Source organism: Megalobrama amblycephala, linkage group LG18 (assembly GCF_018812025.1).
Source record: "Megalobrama amblycephala isolate DHTTF-2021 linkage group LG18, ASM1881202v1, whole genome shotgun sequence".
Taxonomy (NCBI): Eukaryota; Metazoa; Chordata; class Actinopteri; order Cypriniformes; family Xenocyprididae; genus Megalobrama; species Megalobrama amblycephala.
Genome location: NC_063061.1, coordinates 6,930,126 through 6,949,968, shown reverse-complemented (window position 1 = coordinate 6,949,968; position 19,843 = coordinate 6,930,126). Strand labels below are relative to the sequence as shown.

The window sequence follows — 19,843 nt, the reverse complement described above, 5'->3', positions numbered from 1 at the left end:
CTAACGACTTTTTTTTCGTAATTTAATGACTATTCTCAACATTTTATCTCGACTTTTTTTTCGAAATTTAACGAGTTTTTTCTTGTAATTTAATGAGTTTATTCTCAACATTTTATTTCAACTTTTTTCTCGAAATTTAACAACTTTAATCTCGAGATGGTTTTATTTTTTTTATTATTGCTTGGCCCTAATCCTCTTCCGTAGAGATAGAAACACCACCAGAAATACTATATATTTGGCACAGCTAAATATACATTTATTATAACGTATATTTATGTGAATATTGTTTTAAGTTCACTTAAATTAAAAGTTGTTATAATATTGCAATGTTCTGTAATTGCTAATAAATAAAAACATTCCATTAATTTGCTGTCTAGGTCTGGTTTTTAATTATACTGTAATGATGAATGGATATAATTACTTATTTTATGCCCTGAAATTGAAAAGAAAAATAAATCATTTTAAAGCATTAGTATTGGTATCAGTGATACTGACTTCCATTAGTAAATAGATTCTATTAAACAGTCAAATATTTAACATATTTATGTTGTTTCCACATTAATTTATCACATTGATGTAATGTGAAAATATATTGATAATTACAAAATTTAATGTTAGGCGCAATTACCTGTTATTAACTACAGAAGCCTTTAATCATATATTTTTATTTTTTATTTATTTATTTATTTTTTTAAATCAATCGACAACCCTAGACCAAATATGTTTTGATGCCACCATTACAGATCATGACGTGATCAGAAATAATTAGATGATTCAGAAATCAGAATTTTTTTTTTATATATTTCAGAAAAAAACTTCAACAAATGTACAAGCTAATATTAGTCAGGTTGAAACGAACAACAAATTGTGTACATTTTTTGCAAAAACCATTTTTATGTAAACTGTTGTATTCAGTTGAACTCAATGTAAGTATAGTTTTGTTACATATGTTTGTTCTGCTCATGTTTTACAAACAAGGTGTGCTGCAAACTGCTTGCTGGGTGCTTATTTTCCCGATTTGGCTCAGGTAGTTACAGGGAGGCTGATAGTCCTTATGTTTAGATCATGCTTAACAACTGTCCAAGAAACTGAACTTTGATTCTGTCACCTCTGACTAACAGTCTTTCTTCTCTCATCTGATCTGACGCATCAGTGCAGGTAGGAGTTGAGTGTGTTGATACTGCACTTTGTGATCTCTGAGCACTGGTCCTGGTTCTTCCTGATCCTGTAGAAATGCTCCACATAGTTGGATCGTCCCAGGAGCTCGACAAAATCCTCGTCGTGGGTGATAACAAGCAGCTGGAAGTTGCGTTGACGAGAACGACTCTTGATTATCCTGCAAAGAAACCAATGCATATCTTTTAGTTGGTAAAAGTGTCAAATAGAAAATAAAAGTTCTTGTTTTGTCATGTTGCTCTTGCTGTAAATAAATTGTGTTTTCTGTTTAAAGACTTGCTTGTATTCATGTTTTTTTTTTTTTTAATAAAGACTTACTCCACCAGTGCGTGTGCCAAGGACTCTATATTTTCTCTGTCTAAATTGGTGGTGGGCTCATCCAGCGCCAGAATCCCACAGTTCAGACAGAACGTCTCAGCCAGAGCCAACCGTATTATGAGGGAGGCGAGAACCTACAGACAAACATGCTGTAAAGCCACAGATCTAAAAACATTCATTGATTTAATAAAACTCCTTTTATTTAACGTACATTCTGATCTAGTGACTGACAGACCAATGAAATTATCAGCACCAGTCGATAATCGGGTCTGCTTGACTGTCAGCACCCTCTTCTCAGCTCAAATCTACCGACAGCTTCATCATAATGTGCACTTCACAAATATTTTTAAGCGAATGAAAATATTGTGTAAATTACATTTGATTGGGAACCTTGGGTGATTCTAAGAGAGACTGAAAAAACTTTTCATTAGAGAGATAGAGAAACACAAGATGGATGTAGCTGCTTTTTGACCTTTTGTCCAGCACTGCAACGTCCCCGCATGTCCAAAGCCGTGTCTCCTTTGACCATTACCACTCTATAGTTATAAGTCCTCCTTTTCAGTCCAGCAGAGGCGTTCTCATCCACATCAGAGCGAATCTCTACGTACTCAATGTCTGTGGGAGATCAGGAGACATACAGACATTATGGTAAAAGGTCACTAGATAAACTAAAAAGCCGGGCACACATTTAACGTCTACCTAAGTCTAAGTTCTAAGACTGCTCAACATACAAGCGATTGTTTCCTGTGACTGAAGCAGATTTATATACTTGCACACAGAATTTGAACACCGACTGTAATCGCAGACTGAATGCAACTGGCTCTGACTGGACGCGTTTGAGCACGATCAGTCATAAATATCAATTTACATTCATAATCGGCCTTACAATCGTTAAGTGTGTGTGCGGCTTAAGTCTCAAACAGTCAAACAAAGATTTGACAGATTGTCAAGCAGGACTTTAAGCAGGGTTCCTCAAATCTGGTCCTAGAGGGCCACTGTCCTGCAGAGTTTAGGTTCCAACCCAAATCAAACACACCTGAACAAGCTAATCAAGGTCTTTCAGATTTACTACAAAATTGCAGATAGGTGAGTTTGATCAGGGTCTAACTAAACTCTGCAGGACTGTGGCCCTCCAGGGCTGGATTTCGAGGAACCCTGATTTAAAGGGTTAGTTCACCCAAAAATGAAAATTCTGTCATTAATTACAAATCACCCTCATGTTGTTCCAAACCCATAAGACTTTTGTTCATCTTTCGGAACAAATTAAGATATTTTTGATGAAATCTGAAAGCTTTCTGTCCCTCCATAGACAGATATACATAACCACACGAGAATAAACCTCATTGGTTCTCGCACACGTCAAACAAACATGCTTGGAGTTTCCATTTACCATAATTGATGTGTGCATTGATGAATTTATGTGAATAAAAGCCTAAATTAAATACATTCTTCATATGATGCGATCGTGTCTCTTCAGAAAATTTGGACTAAATCACTCAATTCATATGGATTAGTTTTACGATCTCTTTATGAACTTTCTGAAGCGTCAAAATGGTAATTGCATAGCTATGGAGGGACATAAATCTCTCAGATTTCATTAAAAAGGTCTTCATTTGCATTCCGAAGATGAAAGAAAGTCTTACGGGTTTGGAACGACATGAGGGTGAGTAATTAATGACAGAATTTTAATGTTTTGGGTGAACTAACCCTTTAAAAAGATTCATGCAAACAAAGCCATAATAGCAGACAAACATTTGTGTTTAAAGGCAGACCTTGTCCTCTGTATGTGCTCCGCCATAAATCTCTGATGATTTTATTAATCTCCTCCATCTTAATGCTGTGAAACTTCATTATTGTTCTGCAATAATAAAAAAAAGCTGTATGAATATTCCATAAATACTGGGGCATGCATGATATATCTGTACCATATCGAATCACTAACTGCTAATATAAGACTTATTAACTCTTTTATCACTTACCCCTATTATATAGCTTTTTTTTTTATTTTATTTTTTTATGTTTGGTATTGGTCGATATTGATTATTTAGTTGTGCATGCTAGGCTTGTTGCGGTAGTCGGTGTTACTGGTTTTTGGCCGTACAAAGATTACATTACTTCACCGAAGAAATAAAATCCATTTAGTTCAGTTGGACAACAGATGCTATAATTATAAACTGAAAGTGTCTGCTCTGCTTCATACAGCATGAGTGGCAGAGTCGTTGCACAGTGCAGCAAGAGTTAGATCATTTTACTGATCATGTGATGAGGGTAAGGGGCGATGACTGACAAGATGATGGCGGTTGATTTGGAGCGTGACAGATCCTGAGAGTCACTAACAAATATCTTGCAAAATGTGCGGTCAGTACTGCCGCTCCCTATACACAGTACACATGATCGCAAGTGAAAAGCGATTTCAATACCAATACCCTGCATATAGAAAGCGTCTCCCTGACGCGCATTCAAAGCAATTTCACCCATGCCCACCTGGTGTTGTTTCAAGTTTATATACCGCTTATTTTCATATATTTTCTGCATTCAGATTACTTTTGCTATTATTTAATTCTCAATTAAAGTAAATCTTTAAAAACATTACTCTTCAGCTTCTTGATTTGAGATTACTTTTTCAAACTGTAAATTATGATGTTGTGATGCTCAAGTTTACTTAAAAATATTCTGTCATTTAATAAAACATGTCCATGAGTCTGATGGACTTTTCTTCAAGCCACTTCCTGGATGTCTTTGCAATTTGGGCAGGAGCATTGCATCTGACCATTCCTCTTTAGATAACTTTTCATTTTAGGAAAGCAGGCCATTCTGCAATAATCGCCTGTACTTAAAGGCATTAAATGATTTTTCTCAGTGAAGTAGCTCACCAATACCAGCAGCTAAAACGGCTCCCCACACAATGACACTTTTCCTGCTTTACTGTGGCAGAGATGCACTTATTATATTTCTCAACAGATTTTTGAAAACACCGCTCTGGAGCATCACCATGCAACTTGTGTTTCATTGAGATTCATCACTCCACATGACCAAACTGAATCAAACTTCCCATATTCTGCCGAAAACTTCATTCTGTCTTTGATGTTTTTTCTGAGACAGCAATACATTTTTAAGTAGTGCATTTGGATAAATTTGACAAATTTGCTGACCAATAAGTTGTGCTTAAGACAATTAAAAGCTTAGCTTGTTTAGCATTTTTTTTCTTTTTTCTGCCCAGGAGTGTGTGTATATGTATTGTGCAGATACATAAACATTTGACTAATAATACAAAAAATACACTGGCAATTAAACTAAATGAAGACACACCGTTCTGATTTATTAGAACTGGTTTGTAAGAGTACAAATAATTTGACCAAATGTGAGAAAATACGGTAATTTGGTCAAGTGTTTCTTTTTTTTTTTCCCTCACCCTTTTATTCGAATTTATATTAGGCGAAATCTTGCATCTCAACATGGTGTCCTATCAAACTGCCACACTTCCTCTACTCTTATGCACCGTCAGAAATGATGTTATCATGGTGAGAAGAACGGGTCAACTGGTTTAATGTGTGGCTCGTTATTTCATTAGATAAAGCTGCTTTACTAGCCTGCACCCAAACAATGGCCTAGAAAGCAGAATACTATGGACAGCTGTCTGTGTGCGCTGCCTTGGCAAGTGTCCAATCAATCTATTTAAGTGACAGTAATTAGCGATTATAGAGATTTCTAACAGTTAGGTTTGGTTTTTCGTACCAGTTGTCGACCAATATGGGTTTTCCATTGACCACTGATGCGAAAGAATCCGCTTCTAGAATTTTCAGTAAATATCTAGAAGATATTTTGGATTGCTGGAATACACCAAATGTAAACTTCAGCTATCTATTTCAGAAGAAAAGAATGTTTTCTGTGTGTTTGCCCCCTAATGCCAGGGTCAGTGCCACAAAGGCCCTGTTTACACCTGATAATAAGATGTGTTTTGGTCGACTTATAACATGAAAGTAAGGTTAATAATATAACTTAGAGAATAACAATTTTGTCCATTTTCAATGGCACCACATGGAAGAGAAATGTCACAATACCTGAGAAAGAAAGTACACTGCTCAAAAAAATTAAAGGAACACTTTGAAAACACATCAGATCTCAATGGGGAAAAATATCATGCTGGATATCTATACTGATATGGACTGGGTAATGTGCTAGGAACGAAAGGATGCCACATCGTTTGATGGAAATGAAAATGATCAACCTACAGAGGACTGAATTCAAAGACACCCCGAAAATCAAAGTGAAAAAATGATGCAGCAGGCTAGTCCATTTTGCTGAAATTTCATTGCAGCAACTCAAAATGGGTACTCAGTAGATTGTATGGCCCCCACATGCTTGTGTGCATGCCTGACAACGTCGGGACATGCTCCTAATGAGACGACGGATGGTGTCCAGGGGTGTTTCCTCCCAGATCTGGACCAGGGCATCACTGAGCTCCTGGACAGTCTGAGGTGCAACCTTGCGGCGAAACATAATGTCCCAGAGGTGTTCTATTGGATTTAGGTCAGGCAAGCGTGGGGGCCATTCAATGGTATCAATTCTGCCTGCATACTCTCGCCACATGAGGCCGGGCATTGTCGTGCACCAGGAGGAGCCCAGGACCCACTGCACCAGCGTAGGGTCTGACAATGGGTCCGAGGATTTCAAACCGATACCTAATGGCAGTCAGGGTGCCATTGTCTAGCCTGTAGAGGTCTGTGCGTCCCTCCATGGATATGCCTCTACAGACCATCACTGACCCACCACCTAACCAGTCATGTTGAACAATGTTACAGGCAGCATAACGTTCTCCACGGCTTCTCCAGGGCCTTTTAATGTCTGTCACATGTGCTCAGGGCGAACCTGCTCTCATCTGAAAAGCACAGTGCCAGTGGTGGACCTGCCAATTCTGGTGTTCAATGGCAAATGCCAATCAAGCTCCACGGTGCCGGGCAGTGAGCACGGGGCCCACTAGAGGACATCGGGCCCTCAGGCCACCCTCATGAAGTCTGTTAATGGTTGTTTGGTCAGAGACATTCACACCAGTGGCCTGCTGGAGGTCATTTTGTAGGGCTCTGGCAGTGCTCATCCTGTTCCTCCTTGCACAAAGGAGCAGATACCGGTCCTGCTGATGAGTTAAGGACCTTCTATGGCCCTGTCCAGCTCTCCTTGAGTAACTGCCTGTCTCCTGGAATCTCTTCCATGCTCTTGAGACTGTGCTGAGAGACACAGCAAACCTTCTGGCAATGGTACGTATTCATGTGCCATCCTGGAGGAGTTGGACTGCCTGTGTAACCTCTGTAGGGTCCAGGTATTGCCTCATGCTACCAATAGTGACAACCAACATGGTGGTGTCAGTGTCCTTTTGTGGGGCTGCATGAGTGCTGCTGGTGTCGGGAAGCTGCATTTCATTGATGGCATCATGAATTCACAGATGTACTGCTCTATACTGAAAGAGAAGATGCTACCATCACCCCGTGCCCTTGGTCGTCATGCACTTTTCCAACATGACAATGATCCTAAACACACATCTAAGGCCACTGTTGGATTTCTGAAGAACAACAGGGTGAAAGTGATTCAGTAGCTCCTGATCTGAACCCGATCAAACAGCTATGGGGAATTCTGAAGAGACGAGTTGAGCATCACTCTCCATCCAGCATCCAGTCTCTAAAAGAGGTCATTCTTGAAGAATGGAAAAGACAGATGTTGCAGAATGTCGCCAACTTGTGCATTCCATGCCTAGGAGACTTGGTGCTGTCATTAAAAATCATGGAGGCCATACAAAGTACTAGATGTAGTAGTTTTTGTTGTACTCATTTTTGCATCACCCTAATTTGATTAAAACTGAAAAATGTGTACTCTAAGTTATATTATTAACCTTACTTTCTGCATCTACAGCACCTTCAGAAATGTGTCAACTCATCTTATTTGGTTGTGCTCATAAAACATAAAAGTAGTTGACAGTTAACTAAAATGGGGATAAAATTATTATTTTAAGCAATATTTACTGAAATATCCATAAAAAGAATCTGAAAACAGATATTTTTTATCCAATGATAGGACACATCTGGTGTTTTCTAGAAGCTGTGACAAACCCTGAAACCTTGAAAGAATACGTTGTGGTTTTAAGAGTTGCGCAATTTGGCCTAAAATACTATTTCTGGTGCAAACTGAATACAGTCCAACATACATATTATTCAAAAAATGCTGTTGATTTATGAATTTATTCACAATTGAGCAGTAATAAGTAACTAATAGACCACTATAGCTACTTTGCCTCCAGGACGTATTATTCAATATTTGGAGTTAAATAACTATACTGACAATTATTATCAATTGTTTAGTATAGAAAAGTTACTGACATTGAAAACGAATGCCTGAAAAAGTCAGGATAACAAATCTTCACTGAAGATAGGTAGATGACGGCAAAACGATTTAGACACCCACAGGTCTGCTGATGTAACTTCTGTGAAGACACAGGACGATACTAATCTAAACCAGTGATGATGATGATTTATGACTTCCTCTGTATATTCCTCAACGGAAACCAGCAACATAATTTCGACCACCATTTTTAATATTAATGCTTAATGCTTTAATAATGTTGATGAAATTGTGTATTTATGCAGGCAGAGACCAATGAAAACTAGCAAAAATTTGGACAGGCAAATTAATGTATATTGTACAAAGATCTCGATCTGGTCAGTGCTCATGCCTCGACACGCTTAGCCAGGGTGTTTATGAAACTGAAAATCAGCTTTAAAATGTTATCTGATTCAGTATATTTCACAAAGGAACTGAATTTAGTGTTAGTACTAGTTTCACAATTGTGTGGAAAAATGTCATATTCCAGTGTATTTGCCCATGTGACATCACATCACAGATCCTGCAATACCCAAACAAACTGCTTTTGGAGCTTGGTTAAATGCTTTGTTTTTAATGCTATGGAACTTCCAGGATCTTTTAATGGTACGAAGACCTTTTATGTGTCAAAAGATTAAGGAAATTTTGATTTATCATATCATGAACCCTTTAAACTACAATAACAATCAAAGGCATTTCCTACAAATAATCCTTCTACAATTCCTTCTTTTTTTTATGACTTTTCTGCATTTTTACCTGTTCTTTGTAGCTTTTTCTAATTTTATTGGGTATCGCAGTACTGTGAGTATTGTTTGCTCTTGTATGACAAATTTCTTTTTATGTTTCTCATATGCAAGTCACTTTGTATAATCTCATCTGCTAAACAATTTCTCAGGACTTTCCGAATCACTTTTATACAAAAATGTGTATATTGTGTAATATATTGTTTTGGACTGAGTTTTGTATATATTACAATATAATTCTACTTATACTATCAACACCTATCCATTGCTATGGTTACAATCATGGTAAGTATTTTAGCGTCTTTTAATTACCCTTCAGAAAACTCCAGATAACCTACTTACTGGTCTAGAGCTTTATAGTAGATGTCTAGGTCTTTATTGGCCAACTCTGTTGTTCTCATGACAATCATTTTGTCTCTGTAGAGATCCTCGGCCCGGCAATACTGATCCTCACTGAGCTCTTTACGAAAACGGAGGATCTCGTCCTCGTAGCCTTTCTGTCGACCGAGAGCCACACTGCGGTTCTTTTTCAGGTCCTCCAACTTTCGCTCCACTTCTCGCCGCTCACTTGACAACAGAAGAAACACTCTTTAAGATACACACTAATTTGAACTCTCACACTTTGTAAAAAATTATACAAACTACTAGGCATTTAAGTAATTTAAGAGTTAGTGAGATTAATTAATTTAGAGTTATGGAAACCAAAGTACATACTCGGCATATAAAGTCTATTAAGTCTCTGAAAGTGTGTCAAACATTGTCAGGACTTCCTAACTGGTACTTGGTAGTTTGTGTTTGTGTGATCTCATACTTCCGCAGCTGCACGACTTGCATGTTGCCCATCTCCTTAAGCAAGGCTTCACGTTTTCTAGACACCTCTTTCAGCTCCTCCACACGCTTCCGTAAGGTCAAGTTATCCTGTAGCCAGCGCTCTTGAACCTGTTAAAAAAATCCCACAATCATATATCCACAAACAAAATGGAAAACAGAAAAACATATGTTTCATTTTAGGAAAAACAGAAATGTAAGCACATTACGACAACATGAGCGTTCAGATGTGGATTGCTGAACAAGTGGGCTCAGCTGGTTAATCAGCTAAAAATGTTGCAATTTCAAATTACCACCCGACAACTGCATCCAAAAGGCTGATTAAGAAAAATAAGATGACTTTTTCAGAATAACAATGACAGGAATTTCAGATTTGATGAGTGACCTTAAAATAATGCAGATTATTAAATATTTCTTAATTTTACATTAAACATTTCTGTTTCTTTTCTGAATCTTTAAACTTTTATTTCCAGGATTAAATCCTGGATTTAAATTGTCTAAGACTTTTGGCTTCCTTTATATATGCCATCAGCCACTTAATTAATTAGATATTAGTTAACAAAATCAACAATGTTTGAACAAAGCTGGAGGTTCATGCTGACATTTCATTCATTAGCCTCTTTCACACCATTAAGCACCTTTTTTCTGTACATTTTTGGTCAACAAGTCCCTGCTTGCACAACATCAGCTCTACGCAGGTGTGAAAATTATTAGAAATTTGTCGTAATCTGCTGACATTTGCATCTCTTGCTAGATTATTTATTTATTTATTTATTGCTGTTTGTGTGTCTGCATTTTAATTTTGTGAATAGTAGGCCTATGCAACAACAAAACAAAAACACATGAAGCTTTGCTTGACCTTCTGAGTGTCAATATCTTGTCGGATGTTGCCCATGTCTTTATTGGTCTTCTCTCTATGTTTTTCAGCCTCGTGTAGTTGTTTGTCCACCTCTTGTAGCTCAGTTTCTTTTTGCTAAATAAGAAAAAGTCAAAGAAAATAAAGGGGAAAAAAACTTGCATATATTAGGAAATGAGAGGTAAGAGATTGCACAAAATATTTGCATACCTCTTTGTAGGAGTCTTTGCCCTCTTCAATGTACTTGGTGATCTCTTTTTCAAGTTGGGTCAAGTTTTTTACTTTTTCCTTGATTGCATTTATCTAAAAGAAAGTGTAAAGTTTTAGTCAACTCTAATAAGCAATGACTTTGTCTTGCATTAAAGGTGCTAAAGAGGATGTTTTGTTTTATACATTTTTGCAATATTACATGAAACTGTCTTTACTAACTGATAAAAGACTATTTATTAGGTGCACTGAAAGTAATAATATTAATATACATCATCTGTGCACGAGGTAGGGCCTTAAAAACATCAGCCAATCGTTTACACGATCATCGCATAAACGATTGGGCCTCTGGCTTGTCAATCACTGCCATGATGTTCCTTGTGAGAGACGTACGCGGCTGCGCGCTCCAGTAACTTTCCACACTCCACAGGCGCCCCATGCAATGTTTTTATCCGGAGACAGGAGTAACAACTGCAGATTATGAGTTACCTGCGGTGAGTCCGACATAATGAATCCACTCACACGATACAGCGAATGCCGGTGGTAAACACTCGTGTTCCAATACGAGTGTTTACGAGTTTTGGGAGGCGTTCCTTCGAAGGAGGGGGGTTGTTCTTACGCATGCGCTCATTTCAAAAACTCAGTAACAGTCTTTGGACTCTCAGTCGACGAAAAAATCCTCTTTATCACCTTTAAAGTAAAAATCCACAACCTTTCATGCAAGACATTGTGGATAATAATTTTACAGAAAACAAACTATGAGTCACATAAAACCTAAAACAAAAATGCAAAAACAAGTAAACCCACACCTTTTCTTGCCCTTCTGCCTGTTTCTGCATCCTGCGCTTGGCAAGGTCCTGTTTCTCTAGCTGGAGCTTCTCCAGAGTTGCAGCTAGAGGAGACATCTGCTCCTTTGCATCCTAATAAACAAATCACGAAACAACAGTAAAAATATGATTACACCACCGTTCTAAAGTCTGGGCTCTGTAAGATTTTATGTTTTTGAAAGAATTATCTTATGCTGGCCACAGCTGCATTTATTTGATCAAAAATACAGTAAAAACTGTTGGAATTATTATTACAATTTCAAATAACTCTTTTCTATTTTAATATACACTGCCCGGCCAAAAAAAAAAAAAAATGAAATGGAAATAAATGTTGTGAGGTTATTTCCATCAAGAGGTGATTCAATTTTTGATCTTGTATTGACAATGCAAGAGGTGAGCACTCTGTAAAGTCTGCTCCAGCACATCCCAAAGACTTTCAATGAATTTAAGGTCTGGACTCAGAGGTGCCAATTCACATGTGAAAATGATTCTTCATGCTCCCTCCTAACCATCCTTTCACAATTTGAGCCACAATTTGAGTGACATTGTCATCCTGGAGTATCATGGCTCCTACATGTGTGTTTAAGAAATGAAAAGCTACACACTCCATCAATTACGTGTAGAAGAACTGTTGCTAATCATATAACATGCTACAAACATAATAATCACTGCAATAATGATCCAATCATAAACTCTTAAGCATTTGCCAATTCAAATCCAAACAGTGACTTTTTTTTGGCCGGGCAGTGTATTTTAAATCTAATTCATGCCTGTAATTTTCAGCAGCCATTATACTACTATACGAATAAGCTGATTTAATGCTCAAACATTTCTTTTTCTTATAAATGTTGAAAACAATTGTGCTGCTTAACCTTCTTAACCCTCGTGGAAACTGTGGTTTCAGATTATTTGATGAAAAAACAAACAAAAAAACAGATTTTATTTTAAATATTCATTTTTTTAATGTGTATTACTGTCATTTTTGATCAGTTTAATGCATTATTTGCAGAATAATTGCAAAAAATAACCCACATGTATGCTTTCATATGTTCACTCAACAGCGCGAGTCAGGAGCTGATGCTATGGTAACAGTACACCACAGCACCACACAACTAGGTAACTGCTGGTTTATCAGTGTGTGACTGCACAAACATGAACCACCGCTCAAGAAAAGAAAAAAAAAAAAAAACCCTGAGAACCTGGGGCCAAAACAGTATCAAGATTATAAAATCTTGTCAAATGTGTTCAGAGAAGCCCAGCCTGCCACTACATAAATATCCTCCAGAGACGCTCCTTTAAACAAAGTCTGGGAAAAAGTGACACCCTAGTAAAGTGTGTATGAATGACCAGAGGCAAAGATAACCCACACGCCTCATAAGCTTTAAAAATAGCACCCAATGCGACATCCTTTGCTTAGTAGCAGCAGCTCCTCTGCTATGGCCACAGTAGTCTCGTGTAGCCAGACGGCAGAAGGTCTGGACTCCATAGCAGCTTTCATTGGCCACAGACCACCCAAGAGGACGTCTGACTGACATGTAAAGCCCGGGACACACCAAGCTGATGATTGATGGTAGGACAACGTTGGGCTGTTTTTAAGCTTCGGCCGACTTGTTTTCACACCTGAACGTTTGTTTCAGAACGTAGTGCATTTTCTCCCTTGGCTTGGTTCGTTTAGGCATGTGTGAACACGGCAATCACTCTCGGACCCGCACCAAAACAATCGCTCCGAGATCACCTGAATGAGATGGTCTCGGCCCAATTGCAAATGAACTCTGGAGCGGTCCGCTTGTGGTGTGAAAGCAATCTGACCCAGCGGACCAACAAACCAAACAATATCATATTTCATAACGGGAAATGTGTTATATAAAATGCAGCAGTGTTTGATTCTGTGAGTGAGCACATTAGTTAGGCTATTGCAGAGCGCCTCTTCATCTTAAAACGTTGTGTAAACGTACTTCTCCATTCAAGAACGCTGTCCCAACAAAGCCTTGAGCCTCAAAGCCACGACAGCGCTGGGAGAGATTGTGCTTGAATTGATTCAGCATGTAGAATTGGCGTTGGGCCGTCGGTGAGAGAGAAGAGTCTGATTGGCTGTTCAGTTTAGTGAACGATTAAGTGCAAGAGAATAATAGCAAAATAGGGAGCAAAGAAGTTAAGACGGTAGAGACAGAAGCTGTTCTAATTTTACGTCATTTTACCTGTGTGTTCCTGGGCTATTATTTTTATGTTAACACGAGCGGAGTGGAATAAAGAAAGTGATTAGCATGATTGATATTCAAAACGGTAAGCACACACTGCTTTTTGAATGACGAATATTGATGAATAAATCTGCAGAAATAGGCTGTTGTAAGAACACGACACAAATTCAACCAATCAAATGACAACTTTAAAATTCCTGAAGTGTTTCCCATTTTGTGTGACATATGCATCAGATGATCAGCCAACGGTCCATGGACTGAGGCAGAGACTATGGCCACAGAAGCAAACAAACAGCTGCTCAGACTTACACTTACGGCTTGTATGGTCAAAGTAAACCTTTAACCTATGAGATCGACAAACGCACTGACAGGTTCTGTTGGATTTTTTTCACATAGCAGTGAAATTGACTTAAAATGCACCGAACCAGGCAAAGCCTATGCAACCTTTTACATTATCCCAAGACTCAAAGGGTGGAGAAGAAAAGGGCAGCAACATAACAACCTGGGAGCAAAATGAAGTTGATGCAACCTTAGGTATGTATCCTAACCTAGGTCACAACAAGACCTTCACCTGACCAGAAGCAAAACCCATACAAGGGCTGCAGCTGATCCCAATGGATCAAATGGAGAATCCGTTAAACCTTCCAAAACCACAGATAAATCCAATGAGGGAACATGTACAGAGCGGCAAGGTCTTAGCTGCCTCACCCCATGTATAAACCAGAAAACCAGAGTCAAGCCACAGGCAGTGAATCAAATCAAACTGTCAATTCTCTGCACCAAGATGCAATAAGCCAACACTTGAAGGCACATAGGTGCCTCTTAGAGGGTTTCCTAGAATTTAAGATGGTCTTACTTATCTCAGAGGAAAGACCAGATCCAATCAAAGGCCAAATACAAAGATTCCACATCCGTGATGAGGATGCCGCCACTGCTGCACCAGAGCATCTTTTCCCAGAAGTAATGTAGAGGACAGACATAACCGAAAAGGGGACTGGACTGTTTTTCTGGAAGCAAAGAGATCCAACTTCACCCTATACTCTCTGGGCCTCAACCCGTGCCTCAAAAGTAAATTTGCTTCCAAGTTTAACTGACCTGGGGACATGGATCGCCCTTAATGACAGAAACTTGTTCTGTGCTCAGAGTAGAATGCAACTCGCTAACCTACACTTTGGGAGAGAACATATTTCCTCTTGACAGTTCAGATATGAGATCAGAGATCACAGATGTGTCCATCCTCACCAACACATGGCAACTTCAAAAGTCTGGAAGAAAATGGACTAAGTCCAGAAACAGCCACCATCACCAGGCAACTTATGTGCCAGTTGAAGGATTAGATCACTTTCAAATTAAAATATCCTGATAAGTTACTGACCCCCATGTCATCCAAGATGTTTATGTCTTTCTTTCTTCAGTCAAAAAGAAATTAAGGTTTTCGATGAAAACATTCCAGGATTATTCTCCTTATAGTGGACTTCAACGGACCCCAAACGGTTGAAGGTCAAAATTACAGTTTCAGTGCAGCTTCAAATGGCTTTAAACGATACCAGATGAGGAATAAGGGTCTTATCTAGCGAAACGCTCTGTCATTTTCTAAAAAAAAAATAAAAATGTATATGCTTTATAAGCACAAATGTTCACCTTGCAAGTGCTTCCACCAGACCGCCTTCCGTATTCTTCAAAAAGCTTCCGCTGTATGTCCTACACTTTCCCTATTTAACTTACGGAACTAACATGGCGCCAGTTCCGTTTTTGCGTAATTTGAATACAGAAGGCAGTCTGGTGGAAGCTAGATATTTGACTTCATAACTTGTTTAAATTTTTTTTATACAAACACATCGCTTCACTTCAGAAGGCCTTTATTAACCCCCCCCTGGAGCTGTGTGGAGTACATTTATGATGGATGGATGTGGATGGAAGCACTTTCTTTAGCTCATACTTGTGGGTCCTGTTCACTGCCATTATAAAGCTCAGATGCGTCAAGAAATGCATTCATATTTCTTCGATTATGTTCATCAGAAAGAAGAAAGTCATATACACCTAGGATGGCTTGAGGGTGAGTAAAGCTTGGGCTAATTTTCATTTGAAAGTGAACTAATCCTTTAAGATGATTGGCCTTCCACAGAGGCAACGGTCTCGATCATCTTGCAACAACAGATTGAACCTGGAGGAAAGCCCTGGGTCTAAACTGGGTTTTCATTGAAAACAAGTCTGACAGCACCAGTGTTTAACTCTGTCTGCGGTGAGAATGCCAGCAGGGACATACTCTCCATGACTGTTGAATCACAACTGAAGTGGCCTCATAGGGTGCAGGCCCAGCAGAATCACTCTGGACATTACATTACTGCCATAAGACCTAATAATCGGGAGACACAAACCCACATTGACCATAGGCCCTGCTTTGAAATGACTCAGAGGCAGAATGCCTGAATGCAAGCAGGTGACAAACATGCCCACATTGCGCAATTGTTGCAATCCAGGAACCACTCCAAGAAAAAAATGTTTAATGCCTTGGCAACAAGATGCCTTTCAGGGGGTTTAGTTTCAATCCAAGTCCCCGCAAATCAGAACCACATCTGAGGGTGTTTCTATAAAGTCAGCTAATAATGTAGCGTCGAGTGAACCTATGTAAGGCAACTTTTCTCATTATGAATCAAAGGGAAATTTAAGTGCAGTAGTGTTTCTCACTCGAATGTCTCGGTGGAGCGTTTGGATTTCAGTGGAGAACTCCACACACTGCTCCTCCAATTGTTGACGTTTCTGCATGTTGCTAGAAATCTGGAGCTTTTCTCCACGAATCTCGTTTACACTGCTCCTCAAGGCCTGGATCTGCTCCTGCTGGTCCTGGATCAGTTTCCTTTTCAGCTCGATCTTACTGCAGGCTACACACAAGGAGCATTACATGGAGACACAGTGATGAACAGGGACAAATCAGGTGTTACAACTGATTTTACCAGTATTTGGGTATTTGACATTAAATACTTTATGTTGACATGTCCTGTGGTGTGACATGCTACATCTAAAATTAATTTTACTAGCATTTTGCTAACACTTTATAGCTAAATACTAATAAATATAGTTAAATACTTTACAGCTATATTAAAGGGTTAGTTCACTCAAAAAGGAAAATTCTGTACTACATCAGAATGCCGACTCATTATTGGCCGGCTCCTGCGTCAGCATCACACGCATGCTTTGTGCTGCTCACGTGTACAGCTTTGGCCAATACGGAGTTGGCATTTGAACGTAAACACGGAAGCACTGCACTGTGTTTACTACATCAATAGTGTAGGAGACTGAAAAGGAAGAGAAAAAATTGTTGAAAAAAGTCATTATTTTTTTGTTTTTGCGCACAAAAGTATTTTCGTCGCTTCATAAAATTAAGGTTGAACCACTGTAGTGATGTGGACTATTTTAAGATTTTCTTTAGTACCTTTCTGGACCTTGACGGTTATAATTAAATTGCTGTCTATTGAGGAGTCAGAGAGCTCTCGGATTTCATCAAAATGTCTTAATTTGTGTTTCGAAGAGGAACGAAGGTCTTACGGGTGTGGAACAACATGAGGGTGAGTAATTAATGACAGAATTTTTATTTTGGGGTGAACTAACCCTTTAACAATGCATGCAGTTTTTATGAGTTCAAAATAAATTGAGGGCCTATCATATGATTATTTATCATGACATTACAACAGCAAATACATTTTTAAAACATTAAGGACTGGTTTCACAGACAGGGCTTAGATTAAGCCAGGAGTAGGCCTTAGTTAAAATAAGACATTTAAGTAGTTTTTATAAACTTGCCTTAGAAAAAAAACATTTCTGGTGCATCTTGAGACAAAATAATGGCACTGACATATTTTAATGTTTGAGCAGGTTGCTTTCAGTTAACATAGCTCAAACATGCATTTTAGTCTAGGAATAGATTTAAGCCTTGTCTGTATCTCTGTCTGTCTGTCTGTCTGTCTATCTATCTAGGTTGGTCATTCTGTCTATCTGTTAATACAGTACATACAATTTATACAAGATATACAATTTTCCTTATATATTTATATAAATAGAATATAAACATCAAAGAACAAATGACAAATGATGTACATGACCATTCAAAAGTTTGGGCTCAGTAAGTTTTTTTTTTTTTTTTAAAGAAATTAATACCTTTATTCAGCAAAAGACTAAATTCAACACAGTAAAGGCATTTATGATGTTACAAAAGATTTCAAATGCAGTTTGAATTAATGTTCTTTTGAACTTTCTATCCACAAAGAATCCTGAAAAAGTACCACGGTTTCCACAAAAATATTATGCAGAACAACTGTTTTAAGCAATACCAAATCAGCATATTAGAATGATTTCTGAAGGATCATATGCCATTGAAGACTGGAGTAATGATGCAGCATTGTCATCACAGGAACTAATTAGACTATTATATATATATATATATATTAAAATTGGCTATTTTAAATTGTAATAATATTTAAATTTTTGATTTTGAAATAAATGCAGTCTAGGTGAGCATAAGAGACTTCTTTCAAAAACTGAAATCTTATAGACCCCAAACTTTTAAACAGGAGTGTACATTCACATGATATATACATTCACATTCTACATTAACTGCTGAACGTACTGGTGTCCAGGCGGAGTTGGGTCTCTTGTTTCTCCTGGCTGACCTGCTGCATGGTGCGGCTGAGGTCAACTCCCTGCAGCCTGGCTGCATGTTGAGCGATCTTTCTCTCTACATCCTTCAGGTCAAGCTACATATAACAAGAAACATTCTGATTACGCACAGTTGAATAAAAATACCTTGTGACACATCGATTACGGTTTACAAACACAAACACAAATTAACAAATCCTTTAAGAAATGCTTTGTTTGTAATTAGATAAGCACACATTTTGGACTTTCCCAGCACAATATTTCACTCACTGGCCAGCTGTTATTTCTTGGAATAAAGGTGATGACAATATTTGATCATGACACTCCTTCATGAGAGTATTATATATAATATATATATATATATTATATATAACTACGGTTATACTACGGTTTCTGCTTATACTACACCTCAAGACACTGTTCAGATGCTGTATTTCAATGTATTTCTGTAAAACATTTGTCAGGTTTTTGTCCTTAAAACACTAGTGTGTATAACTAATTTCTTACGCATCTCATCCCAAGCCTCCGTTGCTAATTCCAAAACATCATTTCAGAACTAGTAATGAAGGCTTGAGCTACTGATAGCAGAATAATACAGTTAACAACGCAGTTATGAGAGAGAGAGAGAGAGAGAGAGAGAGAGAGAAAATTAGCCTACCCGAGTCTGTGTGTCTCTCAACAGTGTTCGGCAGCAGTGTCTCTACTGATAGCGAAATTGTTCACCGGACGTTTTCCAGCTGGCTTATATTATTGCAGAAGTTCTAAAGAAAGCTCTGTGTATAGTCAATTGCAATCAAGGATTTTTAGCACTCAAATTTAATCGAGGAATCGTGACAGCCCTACTCTCAATTATTTATGGTCCAATAGAAGTGTGCAGTGGTCATTGTGTCTACAGAGACACTGCCCAGTGCATGAATTTTCATATTTTCTTCTTGAATTCCTGTGTTCAGGACATTTCTGGGCTGCACCCTTTGGCCAGTGGGTGTGTATCCTCAGCAAATAATGATGCGTGGTGCAGGTGAGGGTGGGACTTTATCGTATGATCCTAAACAGCTGGCTAATGTTGCTATTCCCTTGTTAACTGCTGTCTGTAACTCGGCAGATTACTAGGCATTGTAATTCTGTTTTTATTGACGAGACATAATTGTTTATTAGGGTGCTAAACTGAAGATGACTAAACTCACTTGCAAATTACAGCCAGTCATAACTATTAATGTAACTGTTCTTTTGTATACACAAAAAAATGCTATTTATGCACAAAAAACAATATTTGAAAAAATATTTGCAAAACAGCTCATCGCTCATCTTCCTGCTGGTATTCTCTCAAGTCGATGGGAATCACAGTACTGCAGTATGTGACTGTTCTAGGTGATTAATAAATAAGTCTTTAAATATATGTTGTGTTGTTTTGATGTGCTGCATTTTACTGGATTTTATTTTCTGTGTTTAGGCTGACTGGAGATGAGCTCAGACCTGAAAGCGATCCATGAGGGAGACGTCCTGCAGACAGGCCTTGGCTGTGTCTTCCTCAGACATCAGTGTGCACAGCAGTGTCTCCTGCTCCTCAGTGTCTCCTTTCAGCTTCTCAATGTCTCGATTCACACGCTGGAGTTTATTTCTGAGCTCTGGCAGCTCTTTCTCCTGGAGATCTACTATGGACTGCCTGTC

At 38.4% G+C, this 19,843-nt stretch overlaps 1 protein-coding gene across 2 annotated transcripts in view; it reads right to left on the bottom strand.

Moving 5' to 3' along the window:
• Window positions 1-19,843, bottom strand: part of LOC125252159 (DNA repair protein RAD50-like) — a 105,007-nt gene that overhangs the window by 62,395 nt on the left and 22,769 nt on the right. The window contains exons 15-26 of one of the 2 annotated variants that reach the window (XM_048165254.1): window positions 19,649-19,838; window positions 18,147-18,273; window positions 16,211-16,404; window positions 11,307-11,417; window positions 10,501-10,593; window positions 10,294-10,407; window positions 9,418-9,545; window positions 8,949-9,173; window positions 3,267-3,352; window positions 1,967-2,109; window positions 1,495-1,628; window positions 1,109-1,336 (exon numbers count right to left, since the gene is read on the bottom strand). In XM_048165254.1, coding sequence (XP_048021211.1) covers window positions 1,150-1,336; window positions 1,495-1,628; window positions 1,967-2,109; window positions 3,267-3,352; window positions 8,949-9,173; window positions 9,418-9,545; window positions 10,294-10,407; window positions 10,501-10,593; window positions 11,307-11,417; window positions 16,211-16,404; window positions 18,147-18,273; window positions 19,649-19,838 — 1,732 coding nt within the window. In that variant the 3' untranslated portion in view covers window positions 1,109-1,149. Of the gene's footprint in view, window positions 1-883; window positions 1,337-1,494; window positions 1,629-1,966; window positions 2,110-3,266; window positions 3,353-8,948; window positions 9,174-9,417; window positions 9,546-10,293; window positions 10,408-10,500; window positions 10,594-11,306; window positions 11,418-16,210; window positions 16,405-18,146; window positions 18,274-19,648; window positions 19,839-19,843 lie in introns of those variants that run through there. The other variant, XM_048165253.1, reaches the window with a different exon arrangement.